The 22,590-nt window shown below is 35.7% G+C and overlaps 1 protein-coding gene across 4 annotated transcripts in view; it reads right to left on the bottom strand.

Moving 5' to 3' along the window:
* LOC131151730 (cysteine--tRNA ligase, chloroplastic/mitochondrial) overlaps positions 1–22,173 on the bottom strand; it is a 32,296-nt gene extending 10,123 nt beyond the window's left edge. Inside the window, exons 1-8 of one of the 4 annotated variants that reach the window (XM_058103122.1) lie at positions 21,996–22,173; positions 20,199–20,685; positions 19,949–20,012; positions 7,923–8,084; positions 7,624–7,794; positions 4,242–4,523; positions 4,001–4,126; positions 3,701–3,904 (exon numbers count right to left, since the gene is read on the bottom strand). In XM_058103122.1, coding sequence (XP_057959105.1) covers positions 3,701–3,904; positions 4,001–4,126; positions 4,242–4,523; positions 7,624–7,794; positions 7,923–8,084; positions 19,949–20,012; positions 20,199–20,599 — 1,410 coding nt within the window. In that variant the 5' untranslated portion in view covers positions 20,600–20,685; positions 21,996–22,173. Of the gene's footprint in view, positions 1–3,700; positions 3,905–4,000; positions 4,127–4,241; positions 4,524–7,623; positions 7,795–7,922; positions 8,116–19,948; positions 20,017–20,198; positions 20,686–21,995 lie in introns of those variants that run through there. The other 3 variants (XM_058103123.1, XM_058103124.1, XM_058103125.1) reach the window with 3 other exon arrangements.
* Between the last annotated feature and the right edge of the window lie 417 nt (positions 22,174–22,590).

Genomic DNA, 22,590 nt, shown 5'->3' with positions numbered 1-22,590 from the left:
CAAAACTTAAAGAACAAACCATACCGCTATTTTCATGATGATTATCCACCCAATGAGCACAGGATAGGTGGTCATAGGCAAACATAAGGGCTTGAACAAGCTTAGCTCTTGACAATGCAGCACTTGCCTTATTTATAACCTATTGCCATTTTATCTCCACAAAATGGTGTTCCACGCATTGAGATAACCTTTTCTAAACCCTTGATCAAATTTAGGGTTATTTTGGATCCTTGAATGGCTTTATTAGTCTTTAAGGAAAATTAACCCTGAATCCCTTTTTCCCATAAATAGGACATCAAAGCGTACCCTTAAATGGAAAAAATTAAAGAAGAGTGCAAGAGCAAGAGCAAGAGGAAAAGAAGAAGAGGGAACCCATGCTGTAATCTCAACACAAGAAGGATGGCTTGATCATCTAGACATTCTAAAGGCTCGGCATGTGCTCTTCTTGGTATGAGGTATGTAAACTGGGTTTTTGCATTTTTAAATTATTGCAAATGGATAGGAACATGCTTTGAAGTTTGGTTTATTCCAAATGATGAGGGACTCTGATGTCTGAATATCTGAATGAAAGCTTGTTACAATATGTCATGTTTAGCTTGTCTTACATGTGGATTCATTCATGTATCTGAGGAGTTATTCAGGTTGCTGTCCCCTTCATTGGGTGTGAGGTACTTAAGAGTTTGATCTCGTATTCAATGTGGGGTAAACACACAACTAGTGGTGTCAAACCTAGTACAAAATGCAAGCCAATTGCCAAATCTTTTTTTACAGGGTTGGGGGCATCGGGGTGGGGTATGATAACATGAACTTATTTGATCTCTTTATAGAATGATTCTCTTTACTTTGTCTTTAATGTTTTAATTTTAATAAATGAGCAAAATTTGTGACTGTTCGGCAACATGGTTGTGTTGTGAATATTTTGGTCTTCCTCTTCATAAGAGGAAAGAAATAATTTGGGCTTGCTTTGCCATTCAAAAGAGGATAAGTAGACAACTTGGGCTCTTCTCCCAAGTGCAAACTTTGACCAACATTCTCTTTGTTTATTCCCTTAATTTATCTTTTTATCTTAGCTTCTTTTTACTTGTGAGTTAAAAAAATAAAAATAAATAAATAAATAAAAATAAAAAAAAGAATGATTGTTTCATTTTAAGCCTTCCACCTAGGCTTAGGCATTAAAGTATGGTTCAAAAGGTGGGATTTGCCATAAAGGTATGTATAGCTACCCTTTTTGAAGCATGCCTTGTTTTGGACGATCATATGCTTGGATATCTATTTATGTGAGTATTTGAGGATTTTCTTTGAATATTTGGTATGATTTTGATTGTCTAACTTATCTCACATTGAATTAGAAATACCAGTTAGTAAAACGAGATCAAAAGGGCAAATTGAGGGGCTGCTCCACAACAGGCTTTTTCAAAGTTCATTGACCTTATCAATTTCTGAATTAACTCCAAGATTCTAGATTCCAATAGGATGTCATTTCAAGTATTTGAGTCAAAATTAATTTTTTTGCTAATTTTTCCAAAAAAAAAAAAAAAATGAGATTTGTGTCTCCATTAAATTAAATAGGATTCCTATCACTTTAGTACATGACTATAAGAAGTAATAGCCATAAATGATGGCCCTTTGTAAATGCATGAGTACTATTTTGCCATAGATCATGTCATCATGAAATTAACCCACGTTGAATTTGCATGCTCACAATTATGAACTAATTGCTAACTGCTTTATGTTATGCCATAGCATGAAATCAAATTGCTAGCTGTCAATATTGAATGTAGAGACACCACTGTCTTCTTACTTGTCACAGTCTCGGGATGTTCTTGGAAGTTTCATTAAAGGGGATCCAAGACCTCTTTAGCCTTTTCTTAGGGTATTCAAGCATCCATCATGTGTCCTAACCATGTGCCATTCATTAGACCAACAATTTATTTCTTTCTCCTTAGTTGAGAGTTGAGACCTAATAAAGCATTCTCTAATGAGGATGGCAAACCACACATGTTTGCCTATCCCTCATAAATAACCCAAGCCATGCTTTACTCCGCCTTTTGGCACTCAAGCAATTGATCCCTTCAATGGAACCCTCTCTCTCTCCCTCTCAATTTCTCTTTAAAATCCTCCTAACAATGGAATCCCTTCAATTCAAGGATTTCCTCCATCAATTAGAATCCCCTTGCTCGCTCTCTCTCTCTAATATTTCCCCCATCAATCAAAATCCTTCCACCTGCCAACCCTCACACTTGAGCTTCTGAATGATTTGCCTAGTTTTCCTCCTTAAGCCCTCTCTAGAACATACAATTCAGGCCCTCCTCTTTTCAAAAACCCCCACTATACCCACCAAACTATATGTTAAAGAAGTCCCTACCGTTCAAATTAAACAAGTTAGAGGTGATGGCCCATTCTAGGTTCCTATCACTTAGCATGTTTAATAATTGTGGCTATTATTAATCCCTGGAAAGAGAATCCTAATTTTTAATTCATAGCTTTTAAAAGAAAATTGGTTTTCAATAAAGAAGGAAACATCCCTAAAGAAGTAATTTCTAAAATCTCAAATTTTAAAGATACTTTCCAAGATAAAATAAAAAACAGAAATAGTATCTTTTTTAATGGCCAAAGGGCAGCATTCACAATAATACAATGCGTAAATACATTATATAACACTTCCATAATTTTATTTTTTTAGCTATATTAGATAGAAAGAAGGAAAGATGCAATGAGTTGGGACAAGGAGTCCACCAAAAAAAAAAAACACCAAATAAAACTTGATAAAAAAAAAAAACACACACACACACACACACAAAATTACAAAATAAAACTAGACAGTATCAACCAAGAAAGCCCCTTTTCAGCCCCTTCCCATCATAATTTACCAAGCTCTTCAAATTCAATAATTCCCTTTGACCCTTCAACTTTATAGTTTTGCTACTATCCATGCGCATTTCATTTCCTACAATAAAACTTCCATGAATAAGTTCTTAATATTGATACTTGAATTTATAAAGTTAATTACAATGATTTTTTTTTTTTTTTAAATTTGGCTACAACAACAGCAGCAGCAACAAGCCTTAAATCCCACTAGGTGGGGTCGGCTACATGAATCATTTTTTGTCAATTCACTTGATCGAGAGCATTATCCTCTACTAGATTAAGAGCTATTAAATCCTCCCACTATCTCATTCCAAGTTATTTTAGGTCTATCTCAACCTCTTTTCATGCCAAAAACAATAACTAACTCACTCCTCCCCACAGGTCCACTACTAGGCCCAAATTTCAAATGCCCAAACCATCTAAGCCGCCTCTCCCTTATTGTGTATATGCTCATTCCTCAACTTAACTTTTAATATTACTAATCCATCTTAACATTCGCATTTCAGCAACATTTACTTTTTTGTACATGTTATTTCTTAGTTGCCCAACATTCTAAACCATAAAGCATAGCTAGCCCTATAGTCGTCTTATATGCATGTTTTTCGAATTTGTTTGAAAACATTTAAACAAAGCAAAAAATTATATAAGTATGAGTTTCTTTCCAACTATTCAAAAAACATATTTATGCATATTACTGAATAATATAGAAATTAAATAATTTCAATATATTTACAAGCATCAGAAAATTTACAAAGAATAATTTTCATATGTTTTACCAAGACATTAAATCCAACTAATATTCATAAAATATCTTCCATTGGAAATGATTTACCTTACGAGTATGTAGCAGATCATTTATGGTTTTCAATGGAACAGATAGTGCAGCCACAACAACAGGGGTGTGTAGATCATCTGACATCGAAGTCACAAAATCATGATGGAACTTACTGATGCAATTTATAGTGTCAGGTGGGATGGAGTCCTTCAGACTTGATGTATCATGCTGACTCAAAACGACTTCACAATCATGTAATGTCTGCAATCAATTGAACCTTGAGAAATAAGAACATCTGCAAAGCTGTCTATAAAATAATAAATATTACTTGGCCTTTCAGGCTGATCAAGGTGATACCTGGTAGATGTAGAAAACACGGTCAGAAGCACTTTCAAGCTGTATATCTGAGTAATTGATTGGAGATCGGTAGTGGGTCCCAATCAAGAAAAGTCTCAAAGCAAGTGGATGGTAAAGGTCTATAACCTGGGAGGAAAAAAGAAAGAAAGGTGGGGATATTCTCTTTTCCTGTTTTCATGCTCTTTTTGTTCTTCTTTTTTGCTTTTGGGAGGGGGTTCAAAATCAAATGGAACCCTCTTACCTGCCGAATTGTGAAGAAGTTACCACGGGACTTGGACATTTTTTCTGAGTCAATATTGACAAAGCCATTGTGAATCCAGTAGCTTACATTACTTTCACTACATGCAGCACAACTCTGAGCAATTTCGTTTTCATGGTGAGGGAACACAAGATCCATCCCTCCACCATGTATGTCAAAAGAGTAACCTAGATAAGCAGCACTCATGGCACTGCACTCAATGTGCCATCCAGGTCTCCCAGGTCCCCATGGACTCTCCCAAAAAGGCTCCCCCTCCTTTGCAGACTGCAAAATGTTAATAAACATCTCTAATGATGTCTGGTGACTGGTGCCACATATTAATCAAATAGGCTGCAAATATTATATTAATTCTAACTTGTCAAATCTAGAAACTTGACACAGCTGTTCCTAATAAATAAGATAAAAGTAATAAACAGTTAATTTATATTAAACCCTTACTAATTTTTAAAGAATATATTTATGACATATTTTACCAACTTAGAAACTAAATTTTGTTTTCAAATATATTCCACAAATTTTAATGAAAAATCTTTATGCAAATAGTATGATTTTTGTTTATCTTTGTTTGCTTGACATGTATGTGCATTAAATTTTGATTTTTAACATTTCTAACAAAGATAAAAAAATAAAAAAAAAAATCCTACTGTTTGCAAAGGGGAGCCTAGGCGCAATGGTAAAGTTGTTGTGTCACCGTGTGACTGAGGTCACGGGTTCAAGGCGTGGAAACAGCCTCTCGCAAAAGTGCGAGGTAAGGACTGTAAGGCTACATGCCATAGACCCACCGTGGTCCACCCCTTCCCTGGACCCTGCATATGCGGGAGCTTTGTGCACCAAGCTGCCCTTTATACATGTTATGTTGACTTGATTGGGGGCAATGACACCTAGTAAAAGTTTACAAGAGATGGGGCAAAAGCCTAAGTTCTGACTTGGCAGTGACAAAATAACCTGGGACCAATTTGAAAGGTATTACAGTTCATTATAAAGCTATAATTAATGTTTGCTAAGGTTTAGAATGTGCATTTTATATATTTATCGTATGGGTATTTTCACAACTTGATTTGACCTGCAGAGATGAACCTTTCAGTTCTGCGTTTACTTTTGTAATTTTGGTCATAAATGACAAGTTTAAACAGGTTGAAAACAGAGTCCAAGTCATGCAAGAAAGGTCAATCCTTCAGCCACAACTTTACTAGGATATCAAGGTAAGTGGTTCTCCAAGTCTTATCCCTGTATGATTGTCTTCAGCTAATCCTGGCATGGGCATAGGGCTGTGCAAAATTCGATCAAAACCGAACTAACTGACCAAGCTGAACCAATTCAGCTTAGCCAACTTGGTTTTGAACCTGGTTCAGTTCAGTTCTTTTTCTGGGCACCAAATATAATTTGCTTTGGCTTTTGGTTATGCTAGTCAAAAGCCCCAATCGGAAACTGAATATACCCAAGAACCCATGTCCCCCCATATGCATCTCCCTTTCTTCTTCTTCTTCTTCTCCTTCTTTCAGTTTGAGAGAGAAGGTATCAGATGAGATCAGATGGTACCATGTTTGGCTCCTCGTTTCCTTTTACCAGGAATGTGATTTTGGTTCCCTTCTCCATCCAGGTTTAAGCCCAATTACTAGAATTTCCTCCACCAATGTTGTTTTTCTGTAAACAAGAATATGAGATCAAAGAAATACAAAGACAGATCAGTTATAGCTAGGAGGATCCTAAGGTTGCATCATCTCCGGCACTACGGCCAAGCAGACCAGTGGCTTGCACAGCAAGAGCATGGCTGGCCCAAGCTCCTTGTTGCTGCTAGAGAGAGAGAGAGAGAGAGAGAGATGCAGACTATAGAAACCCAGCAAGTTGCAGAGGGTCATGGGAGCTTCGGCAGGCTTGACAGTCGCCCTTGGTGCTCTGACTAGGGATGCACCAGCAGCAGTGCTGTGTGACGGTGACTGGCATGGCAATTGGAGCTTCATTAAAGGAGGTGCTAGGCCAATTTAAGTTAGTTCAGTTTTCAGCAAAGCCAAACCAATCAGTTTGGGCAGTTTGATTTGCAGCAATGCCAAAGCAAATGATTTCTTCAGTTTGCTGATCAGATTCCAATGCTAATAGGCTGGGTTTGCGCAGCCCTACAGGCATGCAACGGAAAAGGTGACTCAACTCTCATGTCTCTCTTCCATTATCTCCATTGTCATACTGCCCATGGTTACCTGTCACAGTACAGAAACACACCCTTCAACATAATTCCTCCCTCCCTTTGCAAGCCTAATCAAAGCCCTGTCATTACCTTTATTGAGGGCCTTAAAAAACCTGTCCCTCACAGCAGTCAGAGGTTTTGATGCACAGCTGAACAGCCTCAGCTTTGCCTCCTAATGCTCAAGCTCCTACCTCTTCTTCAACCCCTTGTCAACCCATTAAAGCACAACTATTTTAACTAATTTTCAGCACATAACCTTTACTAACCTTTACTAAGTTTCAGCCTATAATCTCAGCTGGCGCTAAACTTGAAAGATCTTGCATCATGATGACATAAAATGTTTTATCTACAAATCCAAGCAGGAGCACTAAACCCTTAGAAATGAACAGATTATGCTTTCTTATTATTGTCAAAACCCAAGGAATAAGTTCCTGATAGGGGCTGAAGGTGTGATTGCACTTGTCAACAAGAAATCGCAAAATATGTAATAACAACCCACAAAATCTAGTTGAGCATGCTGCTCAATCTCAACCCAACCTGGTTGCAAACACACGAAAAAAATTCTGCAACTAGGACTACATCTACATGACCAGAAAGCTCAGTAGGAAGCTTAATAACTGATAATTTTCCTCTCCTCTGTTTGTCAACAGTTACTATTTCCAAATTCTAATAGCTAACACAAAAAGTGGATGTCGAAACAAACATCCAAAATTTTACGAGGAATCAGTTGCAGTTATTTAGCAAGGCAGTTAGTAACTTTGTGTGCATTTTTCAAATATATAGTACAAATTTGAACAGGAAACTATAAGGCATAGAATAATCTCATTTTTTACATTTTACAATTTGTTAAAGAGAACTTTAAAAATAAATAATAAGCCAAATTGTATGGATAACTAAAACAGGCTGCAATGTAATATCTATTGTATGGATAACTAAAACTGTTGATCTGTGTCTCCAAGACCCCAACACAAGCAGAATTGAAAGACACGATTGTGAATTTCTCCTTTGACTTGGGAAACAAAATGCCTCTTAAAGAAGCAACTGATATGTTTTGCCTAGTTCGAACCTAAATTCATTATAAATTTATAATCATTTGGAATTTGGTAGCAAACTAAACTCAATAACAAAATCAACTTAGTCAGAATCACTAAGAATCAAGTTTGGAAAGTGCAAAGATCATACTTTCCATAAAGCAAAATCTGCAGGATTCTTCTTCCTCGAGTCGACAGAAACCCGTTCACCTGCCCGATTATCTTCCAGTTTTCTCCCGGATAGTCGTCCATAATCTGGAAATTTGTCAATGGAGAAGTACACATCCCCATCAATTATGTAGGCACTTCCATTAGCAAGAATCTGTTGCCAAGTAACCCTCAAAGTTACACTTATTTCCTCATAACCAACTTTAAAAACCAAACTAAACATGCTCATGAGTCTGGTGGGGGGGAGTGGGGGAGAGACAGTGCAACATTAAAAACACACACCTGCTTAATCATATCTATGATTTGGGACATGTGGTCAGAGACACGTGGTTCCACAGAAGGAGGCAGACAGTGAAGATGCACCATATCCTGATGGAACTCTTCACAATAACGTCCACTCAAACTTATTGGATCCTCTCCCAGTTCATTTGCTCTAGCAATTATCTACAGAATTTGAAAACGGCACTCAGCTATCCTGTCATACATTAGTAACAAAGAAGTTGGTACTTGACATTTGGGTCTGATGGCAGAGCCTTTTTGTTAGAGCTAACCATTGATGTCCTGATCAACATTGTCTCTCAACATTGCAGTAAAATAATAATAATAACAACAACAACATTCTATCAAAAAAAAAGACAACAACAGTTGAGTACAAATAATAATAATTGACAGCACAAATTAAAACCCATATGCAACCCTAGGAGTGTTAAGACATCACACTAGTTACAGTTTACAACAGAAAGACGGCCACTATGCCAGATATGTCTCACAAATCAAAAACTAAAATCTTAGGGGGCATTTGGTTCGTGGCATATTTCAACATTCTCAGGACATTTGGGCACCAAAATCCTATGTTGCTGGCACCTTAACATTCCTTGGAATGAAAGATCCCCATAAGACATGGGTATCCGCCTCCCACTCTCCCCCGATGGATATGTTTTATAGGAAACCCATTCCCAAGGGAATCCTACTTTGGGAGGAATTTTGCCCTTACTATTTTCCCCAGTTCTATAAAATTATATTATTATGCGCTAATATTATATTTAAAATAATTAATTACTAATGAAACGGAAATAATATTATTATTGTATCATAATAATACAATTTAATGGTTAATATTCTCAATTATTTCAATTAAATGGATTATTCAAGTGTTGAATTTTTTTTATTTATGATTGTTGTAAGTTTTAGGACATGGATTTAATTAATTACATGTTCCTAGTAGGTTTTTGTGTTTGAAAATATAATTATGTTATATCTAATGTTTGTACACATGTCAAGGGTAAAACACCCATCTTCTTGAAATGTTTGGATTTTCTTGTTAAACCAAACATCGACATGGGAATCCTATGTACATTCATGGGAATCTTACAAACGCAAACCAAACAAAAATATTAACTCAAACCCTTAAGATGAGCTTAAGATCTTGGTCATCCATCTCACCCTCTAGCAGCTCAACAGAGACAACATCCCCCATCTAGCATCCACTAAAAACTTTTTGCATTGGTTTGGATCAATAGTAGCATTCTCTTTCTTTGGAATTGATAAGGTGCCCTTATTCAAGCAAAGTAATTAAAATTTAAAAAATTTAAAAAAAAAAAAAAGAGTTCCTTGCGGCAACCAACAATAGATAAGATCCCCTTACTAGAAAGCAAAGAAGCAGATAAATATTAGGGGAATTATTTTGAATAGGAACAGTAGTAAAGTCAGCCTCTTTGGCCAAAGCAACATGAGGACTTGCAACATCCTTCAAATGGCAAACACCAATCTTAGTAGACTCCAAAAGACAAAACATACCTCTCCCTACATCAACACAAATACAACACCGTACCAACCCGGCAATCTGGCAATTTTGAAAAGAATGAGGATACAACATAGCAGGGATACATTTATTAATTAATTTAAGAATATATATTCAAGCATGCCTTTTCTTTTCTTTTATATGAAAAGTATTGAGGTAATATTAATTTAATAAAGTAAAATAGCGTCACTCATCCACAGTTATCAATTATTTTAAAAACTATAGCTATACAATCATAAACTACATTACGTTATAAAGTATTGTTCTAACAAAAACAACAACAACAAAAACAACTTTAAAAAACCAAAAAAAAAAAAAAAAAATCAAGGGCAAGGCTAATGGTGGGCAATAAGCATGGCTCATCAATAAATTTTAATTCGAAAAAAAAAATTAACAGAGTAGAATTCTGGGGGCTGGGAGGTATGGCAATGCTGTGCAAGACTAGTGCAATAGGGCTCCAAAGTCCAACCATTCCAATGTCAAAGAAACTCTTGGCTCTCAAGTCTATCAGCTTGTATTTTCTTTTTTCTTTTTTCTTTTTTCTTTTTTTGGCTAACAAAATTAAATGGGACAATAAATGTAATATTTCCCTGCAACAAGTCCCTTAAACATGTCTTTGTCATGTAAAGAAGTGTCTCCACTATGTCCACAAAAATAATAAATTAATTACTTTCCAACACATGTTGTACACATGCATGTCAAGAAGTGTTGGGCACATGTTGACGTATCAATAATGTGTGGGATACTAACACTTCACACTTTTGGTCTCCTAGTCTTTACTTTTTCATTGATTTGAGATGGGACATGTCATTCTCTTATTGGAGGATGATATCTCACACAAAAATAATAAATTAATTACTTTCCAACACATATTGTACACATGCATGTCAAGAAGTGGTTAGGCATATGTTGACGTACTTCACACTTTGGTCTCCTAGTTTTCACTTTTTCATTAATTTGAGATGGGACATGTCATTCTGGATTCCGACTAATACAAGCAATCCCTTTAGCTATCAAAAACACCTTCACCTTCCATAGTCCACACTTGAGAATCATGGGAATTGCCAATTCCCCTAATTGGGCCCCTCTTCAAAATATCCATTACTTGTGCGCAAAAAAGATTTCCTCCCCTCCCAAGAATCCCCTCCACATTTTTGGCAACTGCACTAGGGAGAGAGCAATTGTGCAAGGCTATGGCTAAGAGAAAGGTAGGCACTTAGCCAAAACCTTCCAATGCTCAACTCACTCAAGATGAGAATAAGGCAAACTCTAGCGATCATCTATGCAGAATCCACGAATTTTGCTACTAATATAGCTCAGATCACACAAATGCTTCAATCCTCCCAAGAGAAGGTGTTTTTTAGAAAGAACACTAAAATACTTGATCAAACAATAGCTAGCAATGGTTACCACACCCACCTTAGTTTGACAACCTCAAGGGACTACCTTCAATCGTCCTGCCACTTTTCCTATGAGCGGAAACAATGACTAGTGCTCCTCCAAGTTCGAGGGAGCATGACAATGACACGCTAGCAACTCAAAGAGATCCTTCTACCTTGAACCCCATAGTGGTCTCTCAAAACACAACCATTTAAGGGAGAGATCCTACTATATCTTCCACATCTGTCACACCTTTTACACAAGCTCAAGATCTGGAACTACTTGACATGTTTCTTAGAACATCACTCTCGTTCCTTCAACCCCCAATTCTGCCCCCTATGTCACTAAGGAGGATCAAGACAAAACTTTGAAGAGGAATCAAGAGAAGTGTGCTATCTTTGGGTTGAGCTTTAGTCTTCCTTAGACAACATATTATCTCCAAGCCTTATCCCAAGGGCTATGCTAATTCCAAATTTAAGCTTTTCAAGAGCAAGTCCAATACTACCAAGGAGCATCTAATGAAGTTTGAGGATATATATTGGATGATGATCTCATGATAAAAAAATTATCTATATCCTTGACTAAGTAGGCATAAAAGTGGACTATTGATCTTAACCTCAGATCAATGAAACTTGGGGTCAAATGCATAACATGTTCTATGAGAATTTCTTCTTTACACACGAGAAGATTAACTTTGGAGGATCTTGGGAGGGAGAATCTAAAGTTGGAAGAGGATTTGATGGACTATGTGGAACACTTCCAAGAGAAAGTGTACACCCAAGACAACAATAAGAAGTTTGAGCTTGTAAAAGTTTGCATCCAAGGATGTTTATTGAATATAAGAAGCACTTGGAGAATTTGGCACTGTCATCATTGCTACCCTAGTGGAACCTACTCAAAGGACTAATAATTCCATTCAAAGCCAAAGGAATGACAATGCCTCTTTTGGAAAATAAGGACCCAATGTGAATATCATTCAAAGAAGAGAAGACAAATATAATAAGAAACCCCGAATGATAGGGAGATTGATACTCCCTCAACTTTCCTTTGTAACATGAATAAGGTACACGCTCTCCTTGATGAATGGGTAAAGAATAAATCAGTAGACTTCATCACATCCAAATTCAACCTATCAATGACAATAAAGTTCATCTAAAGTATTGTCAATTCCATAGGTTGTTATTCGTCCTACAAAGGATTGCAGGACATTGAGGAGGTTTTTTCAAAGGAAGAATGCATATAGAGAGCTTTTGTTCAAAGGTGATGATGTTCAAAGTAGTCCCTTACCTCATTATGGTAACTAATATCGAGGTGCTCTGTGCTATGCTAACACTTTGGTTGGGATTCCAATTGAAACTCCCATCAGTAATCCCACTTATGAAGGAACGTCCAACCCATCAAGAGCACAAATAGAAGTAACAAAGGATGATCTATGTGCCTTAATAAAGACTGCCAGTTTCAAAAACTTCTTTGATAACTTAAGGTCTGTTTGGGGTTGTTTCTATTTTATGTTTTTGTTTCTGTATAGTGAAAAAACAAATTACCAAAACACATTTGTTTACATTTCCAGTTTTTTGTTTTTCTGTTGTCAGTTTTCAGCTATTTGTGGAGAAACAAAAAACTAGATTTTATAATTTTCAATTGTTTTGGCAACCTATTTCCAAAATATTTCAATATCCACAGTTATTTTTTTTAGATTATGTCATTCATTTTATACATACTTTTTCATTAAAATTAAAATAACTAACCATATGAGGTCAAAATATAATTAAAATAAAAAATTTGATAAAATTTCAAAAGAATAAAAATAAATGATAAAAGCCACTTACAAAATATTTTTACAATTTTCCAATTGTCTTGTTGTTTGATCAAAAATCAAGCACCTTTTAAGTGATGGTGTGGATTTAGATGGGTAGATGATGGATTGGTTGTGAATGGACTTGTTTAGTCAACTCTCATCAAAAGTGCAAGGATAAGGATGGTAAGAAGCTTAGAAATCATAGATGGAGGAAGAAAAAAAGGTGAGGAGAGAAAAAGAGGGAGAGACTAAAGGGAGAAGAAAGTGAAAGAAAAAGAGATCAAGAGATAAAAGGGAGCACTGGGCCTGTTTAGAGAGGGCTATTGCATTATGTTTGTTGAATTGAGTTTGAGATCCTTACAAGATAGGTTGTACACCTATTTATAACTCTTTGAGGTCAAACTTACATCAATTCTAATGTTACAATCATAAATTCAAAATATTAAATTCTACTAATAGAGGATGTTTCTAAACATTAAAAATCCAATCATAAATTGGGATCATTTCTAAACATTAAGGTCCAATTATTATAGTTGAAAATTTTTTATTATAGTTGACATGCTTGCCCATGCTTATCCATCTTGTTGCTTAATGATTACATAATTCCCTAGATGACTAGGCAATGTTTGTCGCCTAAGGGGTCACTTGTCGCTCCTTTAGATTTGGAGATAACTTGCTTGCATCACTTCTCTTTTATCCGTAAAGCAACTTGGTAATCAATAATTCACCTTACCTAACTAGCTAGGCGATGCTCTTTGTTGTCTCACCTAGGCTAGCCTACACCTAGTCATTAAGGGAACTAGGCGACAAGTAATTTGCCTCGTCCAATCAACTTCCCATTGTAACTCTTCAAACAATTTCCTTACTTGGGTGATTGTCAACATACTACAATGGAGTGCACAAAGATGGAACAAACACATGTACAAAAAGATTATTCTTGTAAAGTGAATCTTGAGATATAATTATTAAGTCAAATGATAATAATAATTTTATTTTTATTATAGCATTTTTAATTTGTATTATTTTGTACTTCTATTATTTTAACAATATTTTTTAAAATTATTATTTAATTAAAGGACAAAAATAAGCATTTGTTTAATCAAGTCTTTAATTTGTTTTAGTTATACTAGTAGTAACCAAGCATGTTGCTGGTTTCCAATTTTTAGTCTCTATTTCTAGTTTTCAGTATTTGTTTTCATAACTTTTGACAATGATACCAAACAACTCCTTAGGGTTTTCAAAAGACTTTAGGTGAACTACAACCATGGCTTTTGTCCAAAGATCCAATTCACAATATGTATTGCGTAGTATAGGAACTCATCTAGAAAGAGATTAACCCAACTTAAATGGGATATGATAGCATCTTTCTAGTTATGGTTTACCAATCCTACCAATATGTTATCCTCATTCAATTCCAGATTATACTCTCTAACGAAAAATATAACGAAAAATATAGCTCCATAGGCAAAAGCCACTGTCATGATGAATCATGTGATGTATTCATGACGAGTATATAAAGTAACTTTAGAAGTAAAGTCTTGTTGTACTATGAATGCATAAGTGGGTAAAAAGTACATGGGTTGAGCTACCAAGGAAGGTATAACCACTAAAGAGGCTAGAGCAAGGCCTAACTGAAAATGAAAATTATTTACCATTATGCCCACATCCTAATCCCCCCTCCCCCCAATCGAGGAGAATGTCATTCTAACTCATCACCTTTTGGGATTTTGAGAAAGTTGCTTTTTGGAGAGCACAATACAATGGAAGTTGTAAACTATTTATAATATATATTATATATATTTATTTAGTTATAGATATTTAATTATATTCATATTATTAATATAATGTTCTTATAATGCTTTTAATACTATTTCATTTTTTAACCATTTTACAATTACAATCTCAAAAATAGAATAATTTGTAGTTCTTTTGTTTGATTTAAATCAAGAACAAAAAACCAAATGCAAATATGGTCAAATAATAAAATTTCACTTTGCCAAGGAGAAAATGTGGGTTTGTTTCCTACTATGTGTAGCATTGTGTTAATATGACTAAGGATTTGGTATAATTGCATGTGATGGTGTAGTGGATCTATCCTCCCTTCTTTTCCTACATCTTTAGGAAAGAAGAAAAAGTGATGAAATTTGTTATCTAGAAGCTTACCTTGACTAGGATTTGAAGATGAGTTGTTCTCCGCAAGTAGCTCTTCACTTCTGTCTCTTTACTCTCTTCGGCTCTTAGCTCTTTTGAGGTGCAGTGATTGGAAATAATAGCGTGGAGATCTCTCCTTCTCCCAATGTCTTTTATATGCTTTTTGGCATATCTTCTGCAGTGCTCTCTTTCTTTGGAAACTCAAGGTTACACGCTTTTACCAAAAATTTCTCTACTTTGCATCGCCTACACTGTCACTTTTAACAAATTTTGATACTCAAGAATTTCGTCAAGGCATCTTACTGACTTCTTGTGCAAGAGGCTAACTATAAATGTTGTAAAATTGTCCCTTTGCCTTAGATTTTAGAATTGACCAAGTGAAACTTGCATGCACAATTTTAATTATAAATTATATTATGTTTGCTATTTTGCAGAAGCTTAAAATTGACAGTGTGTTGGGATTGGCCACAAAGACAAGTGGTGGGGTCTCTTGCAATCCTAATGATGTTCTAAAGAGTTTTGGCTTGGGGGGCTCAAACCAAGATTTGCTAAAGGAAGTTTGACTCCTTATCCTTTCCCTAAGCTACTCAAGGGTTTGTCACATGTCATTTGTAACATATGTTTCGTTTTCTTTTCTCCCACCCTAGCTATGTGCCATTACCTTATTGACCCAATAATTGTCATTTTTCATTGATTTGAGATGTGACATCTCACACCCTTTGGATTCCCACTTCATCAAAACACCTTTGCCTACCATACTTCTCTCTCTTGAAATAATCCAAACTTGAGCTTCTTGGAAATTTCCTAGTTCTCCTCTCTAGGCCCTTTCAAGAACAAAACTCTCCTCGCCTTTGTACCTCTCTAACTCTCACATTTTGGATTCCACTAGTTCAAGGAATTCCTTCAGCTATAATGCATACTAAAGCTTATTGGGAATTGTCAGATTCTCCTCTCTAGACCCTCACAAGAACACTCATTACTTGTGTGCAACAAAAGTCTCCTCCCCTCTCAAGAAACCCCTCCAAAAACACCAAGTCCTCCTTAGAATCCTCAATATCAATATTTGAACCACCATTAATGGCCAAACTTGGTTTCACTCAATCCTTTTCACAACCTTCTAATGATTGGCAAAAATGTTACTAACAATAACCTCAAAACCAATCCAAATCCCAAACGGATTCTTCCAACCTAGAGATCATATCACAGTTCCTAAAATTTTAGTAATACAATGGTGAGGAGCATGACAACAAAAAATAATATCAATAGACCCAAGAATTGCAAGCACCAAAGATTTTTTCACATTGTTATTTGAGCACTAGAAGACTCCCATTCAAATCAACATGAACCAGCAAAGCTTTAGTTACGTCAGCCTTACAACAGTCATCATAAAAGCTCTTCTAATACAATGCCATATTCATCTCAATGATGAGCAATGCATTGTGAGAGCTCCCAAAGTTGTCGCATGGGTCGGCTCCTTCAACAAACTCAAAATAGGGTTTTTAAATCTTTCTAACCTAGAATTGTCATAACTCTCAATGGCCCATATTATTTGAATTAAGAAGCCCATCTCCTATTGAGTTTTACTACAAGTCCAAAGGTCCTAAAAGAGATAGAAAGCTACACTCTATGAGTTGATGATCCTTGAAATTTTTTGATGATTTGCTATGATGTCAAAGTCAATATTCACATATGCAATATTGATTCTTTTCAACTTTACTGCCACCTTGCCTTGAGTTAGCTGGAGAATCCATTGGCACTAGAACTATGTGTTAGCTCTAAGAAGATCCATATATGATGGGAACTAACAATCACTTAAGAACTTATTTTTATTCCTCTTAAATGCTTCACAATGGCTCATCTTCTAAGGATTTCTCCACTAGCTGAATCACATTCTTCTATTCATTCATAGAATACACGACTATCATCTCATAGAACCACCAACTCCCAACCCACCAAAGTCTGGGAATTGCTTGCACAAATGACCATCATCCCTTAACCGCCACCCTATCAGATAGGGGTGGCAAAATGGGTTCACGGGTCAGGTTCGTGGGGTTATTAACGGGTCGGGTCATAAACGGGTCGCTTTTAAACGGGTCATGCATATACCAACCCTAACCTGCTTGTTTATTAGTTGGGCGGGTCACGGGTTACCTATTTTAAAAAATAATTTATTTAGTTTAAAATTTTTTAAAAATTTCTTATAAAATGATATTAAAAAAAACACACACACACACTCCATTTAATTCTTGCATGGGTATTGATGCCCAAGTAATTTAATTCTTGCAAGGGTATTTGGTGAAATGCATTGCCACTTACCAGATAATAATAATAGAGCATTGTCAGATCACAGTAAATATGATATGAAAGAATTTGTGCAACAGGTGTTATTCTTTTGTTGATTTTAGTAGAGTAGAACATAGAATGCTGAACATTCTTTTCATGGGTTCTGGCACAAACACTAAAAAAAAAGGAGGGGGGGATGGGAGCTTAAACTTAAAGTGATGAAGGGACTGGGTTCCTTCGATGCAGTATCCTCGATAGCCTCAACTTCCAGTCTTCCACTCTAAATTCTTTTTAAGCTTGTCCTCTATGAGAAGAAAATTTTAAAAAAAAAATAGCAGCTAGTAAGCATAGATTTTGATAGCATAAAAAAGAAATAATAAGATTTATAGCCAGAGAATAAACTAGTTAGCAAACTTACAGATTATTGAGGAGCCTTTTAATAGCAATGGGAGTTCCATTAATCAGATTATTGGAGAGTGGAGAGTGGTCGGTCGAGCTAGGGAGCCTAACGACTATGGAAGTGTGGAGGAGTTTATCAGAGTCATCAAACGAGGACTCGAGCTCGGCCGCTCAGGGAGTGGATCGCAGCAGCGCACCAGCATAAGGCAACCAGACGATTAGGGTTTTATGTTTGAATCTTTGATACCTCACCACAACAGTCAGCAAACAAGCAGGGTTACCAGTTACCACTAATTTATAAGCCAAATAAACGGGTCACCCGACTTGAACCCAGCTGGATCCATTTATAAACGGCCAAATCACGGGTTGACCCATTTATAAACGGGTTGATTTTCATGTACCCGAACCCGTCTTAACCTGGTGAGTCACGGGCAACCCGTCAAGTCATGACCCGTTTTGCCAAGCCTACTGCCATGGATTATGAAGGACTATTTCATCCTTGATTCAAGTAGCTTTGCACGGACATGAATTGCCTTCAAATTAGCCAATAATCTCAAAGTGATCATATGGCAAGTTGCTCAAAATGTATGTACCCCCAGGACTTGCTATTTTAGTAAACCAAAAAATTGGCCAGTTGAGTTGTCAACCATTTGAAAACCTCATCCTCTAAAATCACAAAAGAGAAACCACCATAGGGAACTTTGTAACACGCCATACTTAAGCTTCAAGTTTCTTGAAATCAAAAATTTTTCTCGCAACGAGCATCTTACAGCATGTGCATCTTCTCATTAATCTATTGAACTTTGAAAGTGGTTGGAAAACAATGGTAACTTCAACAGAGGCCTAACAACAATGGCACATGATGTACCAGAACATTGTTTCAATTTTTATTGCTATCATCCCATCACAATTTCAAGAGCTTCTCTCGTTTGCTTGATGACTTAAGTTCCAAAACAATATTTTAACATGGTTCCAATGCTTACCTTAAGACAAGGCAAGTTCAAAGCACATTGAGACATTTTTATGAAATACAAACTCCCAAAAGAGAAATCAAGTGTACTATGAAGCATACGCATCTATACAAAAGGTACACTTTTTTTTTCGCTTCTTTGTAGGCACACAGCATTTTTGAGGAATAAAAAAAAGAATTGTATTAAAAGAGAGAATAATGAACATTAGAAAATTAGAAAGAGAAAGGAAAGAAAAAGGAGATTAATAAATACTCCCTATACATCAATAAAAAACTAGTTACAAAGAATGCAACATAAACAGAGAACTAAACTCAATGTAAAAGGGCCAACCAATCCTGCTACAAGTCTTCTAAAGAAACATGACGAAAAAAAAAGAAAAAAAACCGTTCGGTGCACCCACAATGATGCAAGATATACCACTCTACTCCAAAGAAAATTGTTTGTAGTAGCCACACCTTTGAATATTCTAGTGTTCTTTTCCAACTAAAAACACCAAATTATAGCCATAATAGTGCAACACCATAGAGCTTTCCTATCCTTTGCCAAAACCCCTAAAAGTTATGGTATTAAAAGCCTTCAAAGTGTATGGAAAGACCCAACTTTCACCGAATATACCAAATAACTTATTCCAAATAGCCAACATAAAAGGGCAATGAAGAAAGAGATGTGCACAAGTCTCTTCATTCCTCATGCAAAGGACACAAATGCCGGAGGATGGGGCATTATTAGGTCTTCACTTCTAAAGCAAATCATTGGTATTAATTCTTTCAAGTATTGCAATTTAAATGAAAGCTTTTACTTTTTAGGGAGCTTTAGCTTTCCAAATCAAAAGATACAAAGCAAAAGGATCCTTAGTAGAATGACAAGTCAAGTAGGTGAAAATAGATACACAACATATGTGCATTTTGAAGATTGAATTGATTTTTAAGTCAAGTTAGATTTATAAATTATGGTTTGCAAAATTTACAAAAAGCACATACAGAATAATCTAAGTCGATCAAACTCATGAGCCCATTCTAAAAGAATTTAGTTTTGCATCTTGGATCATGAAAAACAATTTGAACATTTTTCAAGTTCTGACTTATGATTATCCTTTGGTTTATTTGAATGAATTTACGTTTATAAGCTTCGAGCAATCTGATAGTTTAAAATAATATTTCATCTTCCTCGGATTCCATTTCAATTTTATACTTTTCCAATGTTTGCTATTGTCTAATAATATATATAACTTAATATTACATAATTTTAAATAATAATAAAAAATTCCCTGAGGCATATGAAGCTTATCACTCTAGGGGTATGCCTTGTCTCAATAGTTAGAATGCCTTACATTGTGCAGTTACACCTTCACCTTTTGGAATATTGATTCTAATAGTAGATCATTACACACTTCATGTATAGAGTAGTGAGCTTCTATTGACTTCAAAATTCTAAGAACCATATCAAACACCTCACAAAATAGTGGAGGAAAATGATATAGATGTATTATTTACATGTAATCTTCAAAGCAAGGAAAACAACATACCTTATCATCAACATCAGTGAAGTTGCGAACATAATAGACATCATATTCCAAATGCCTAAAGTATCTGCCTAAATCCCAAACAAAACACACACAAAAAAAATACCAATTAGCATCCAAACAAAATCAATGTCTAAAACAAGCTTAGCCAATAAAACTAGTCTTTACATGCACACTACTTTATTTTGTTATGAAAATTTATGACAAGATATAGTATATATATATATATATATAGAGAGAGAGAGAGAGAGACCTGTAAAGAACATCAAAAGACACATACACGCGAGCATGGCCAATGTGGCTAAGATCGTATGTTGTGACACCACAAACATACATCCCCACCTTGCCTGGTACCTTCGGCTTGAACACCTCTCTCTCTTTAGTCATAGTGTTGTACAACCATAGTTCAATACCATGCTTCTTTGCTCCAATGTCGTCAATTTGGTCCTTCCTTTTCTCACAAATCAATGATTGAGAATACCCCTTCGACCCAAAGCAACAAATCCCATGCTTCTTCCTGCTGGGCTTAACGAACCTTCTACAGACAAAATACTGGCTATTGTGGCCATGGATGTGAGTTGCACATGCTGCAACAGGGATTGAATGGAACTGGAAAGGGAGTAAGGGTTTGTAACACTTGAGGAGCATGCTCATTTGACCTTCCTTTCTGTTCTATTAACTTTCTCAAAATGATTCCCTATTTGCTTATTGTCAAAAACTGGTGCGAGGGGCTCCTCTGCCTTTGATCAAGAAAATAAGTAAAGTCAGAGTTTGGAAAGTTAAGCAACTGGTGAATCCAATGAGTTGACACATGAGTAATATAATTGATTATATTTGGCATACAAATCAATTTAATTTGATAATTTTTAATTGATAACTTTTTGTGGGGGACAATATGCTAAGTTTGTGTCTGGAAGCACATATTTCAAGTCCTGAATTTAGATTTGAACAAAACACAATATAATTTACATTGCACCATGTTCAAATTCATACAAATCCAAATCAAAGGTCCAAACTCCAAGTTCCCAAACATAGGGTGAGAAGACAAATATATTTGGGCATAGATACAGTTACTAAACCATCAATTCAAGAATTCAACCTAGACAGTATGAAAATGAAGAATTTCAAACTGAACTAATGATGGAGTTTATTGCATTATTAGCCTCCCTATAAACACCGATCATGGTAACATATTCAAATTGTGCAGGACTATTTGAATGACTAATAATTTTTTCCAATGGTACGTTGTCTATGCATCCATAAACAAGTGGCAACTCCACTACATGATAAATAGACACACAGAAACATACATTATTTGTATAGAAAATATATGATATATATATATGAAAAAATGAAAGTTAGGAATCCAGTCACCACAGAACTCGCAAACTTTCAGCCATTAGAAAACCATAATATACCTCAAAACATCAGAAAAATGAGATTTTAACGTTGTGCTTTTTATGTATTTGGGAACATTGCTCCCTCCATACTACCAAGGCGGTTTACTAAAGCAGAACAGAAATTACAGTATTAAAAAATGGCAGATTACACGCTGATTTGTAGGAAAATCTCCCTGCACTAGCCAACATTTGAAAGAAAAATAATCAAGAGTATGAATCAAGATAACTCTGAGGCGGTAGAGCCTCACTGGGACTGGTACAATAACTGAAGTGTTAGCATGCCTAATTGTCACGCTAACAAAATTTTCCAAACCAACCAAAGTTTTTATTAAATGCATAAAGGAGAATTATGGGAGACAAAGGAGGGACCAAAAAAAGAATCACCTACAATTAAATGAAAGAGAGCATGACTCAACCCACCCTCCCCCAAACAATGAAAATGAATAAACAACCGCAAAGGAACAGCAGACCAAAAACTAGACTGGAAGTAGAGGTCGAACGATCGTATGACAAACAGAATAATAAAAATTTGCAATAATTTGCAGACCCAAAAAAAATAAACTCATGACAGTCTAAGAAAACTAACAAATTAGAAAAAAAATCTACAACACAGGCGCACAGAGAGTGAGAACGAAGGAAAGAGGCATTACCAGGAAAAAGAAACGGCTGGGACGAGTAGCGTTCGATGGTGACGGCTTTAAGCGGCCTTGGTCGGCGGCGGGGGTGGAGCCGGCGTCGTACACCGACGAAGCCCAGCTGCCCGACTGGCGATAGAGGTGAGCGAAGACGAGAGATTGAGCGAACGAGGGAGCGAGCTCGTGGCAGTCTGAGCCATAAACATATCATTGTTCTATTAAAAGGACATACGACGTCGTTTCCTGTTTTCGCCTACGGTGCAATTGTGCAAATAATAATAGTAAAATCCACTTATTCCATATTTGAATAAATTTATATCTTTAGTTTATAATATTCTTCATTCAAAATTCCGAGAGTTCTTTAATTTGAAATTATGTTATATTTACATAAATATATAACATAAAATTGTATTAAAATTTGTTCAAATCTATCTAAATTCAAGGTCCAAAATTCATACTCCAAAATTTTACCTTACATTACATTTTCACCTCATTTCATAATATAAATTAAATGTGATTTTAAAATTAATATTATAATTGAGTCAAATATAATAAATACAGTAGCTGGATTCTGTTAGTTTTGGTGCAATCCCAAAAGGAGAGGTGAATT

This window comes from Malania oleifera, chromosome 3 (genome assembly GCF_029873635.1).
Source record: "Malania oleifera isolate guangnan ecotype guangnan chromosome 3, ASM2987363v1, whole genome shotgun sequence".
Classification (NCBI taxonomy): domain Eukaryota; kingdom Viridiplantae; phylum Streptophyta; class Magnoliopsida; order Santalales; family Ximeniaceae; genus Malania; species Malania oleifera.
Note: the sequence above shows the minus strand (reverse complement) of the source record. Positions and strands in the feature narration are given on the sequence as shown.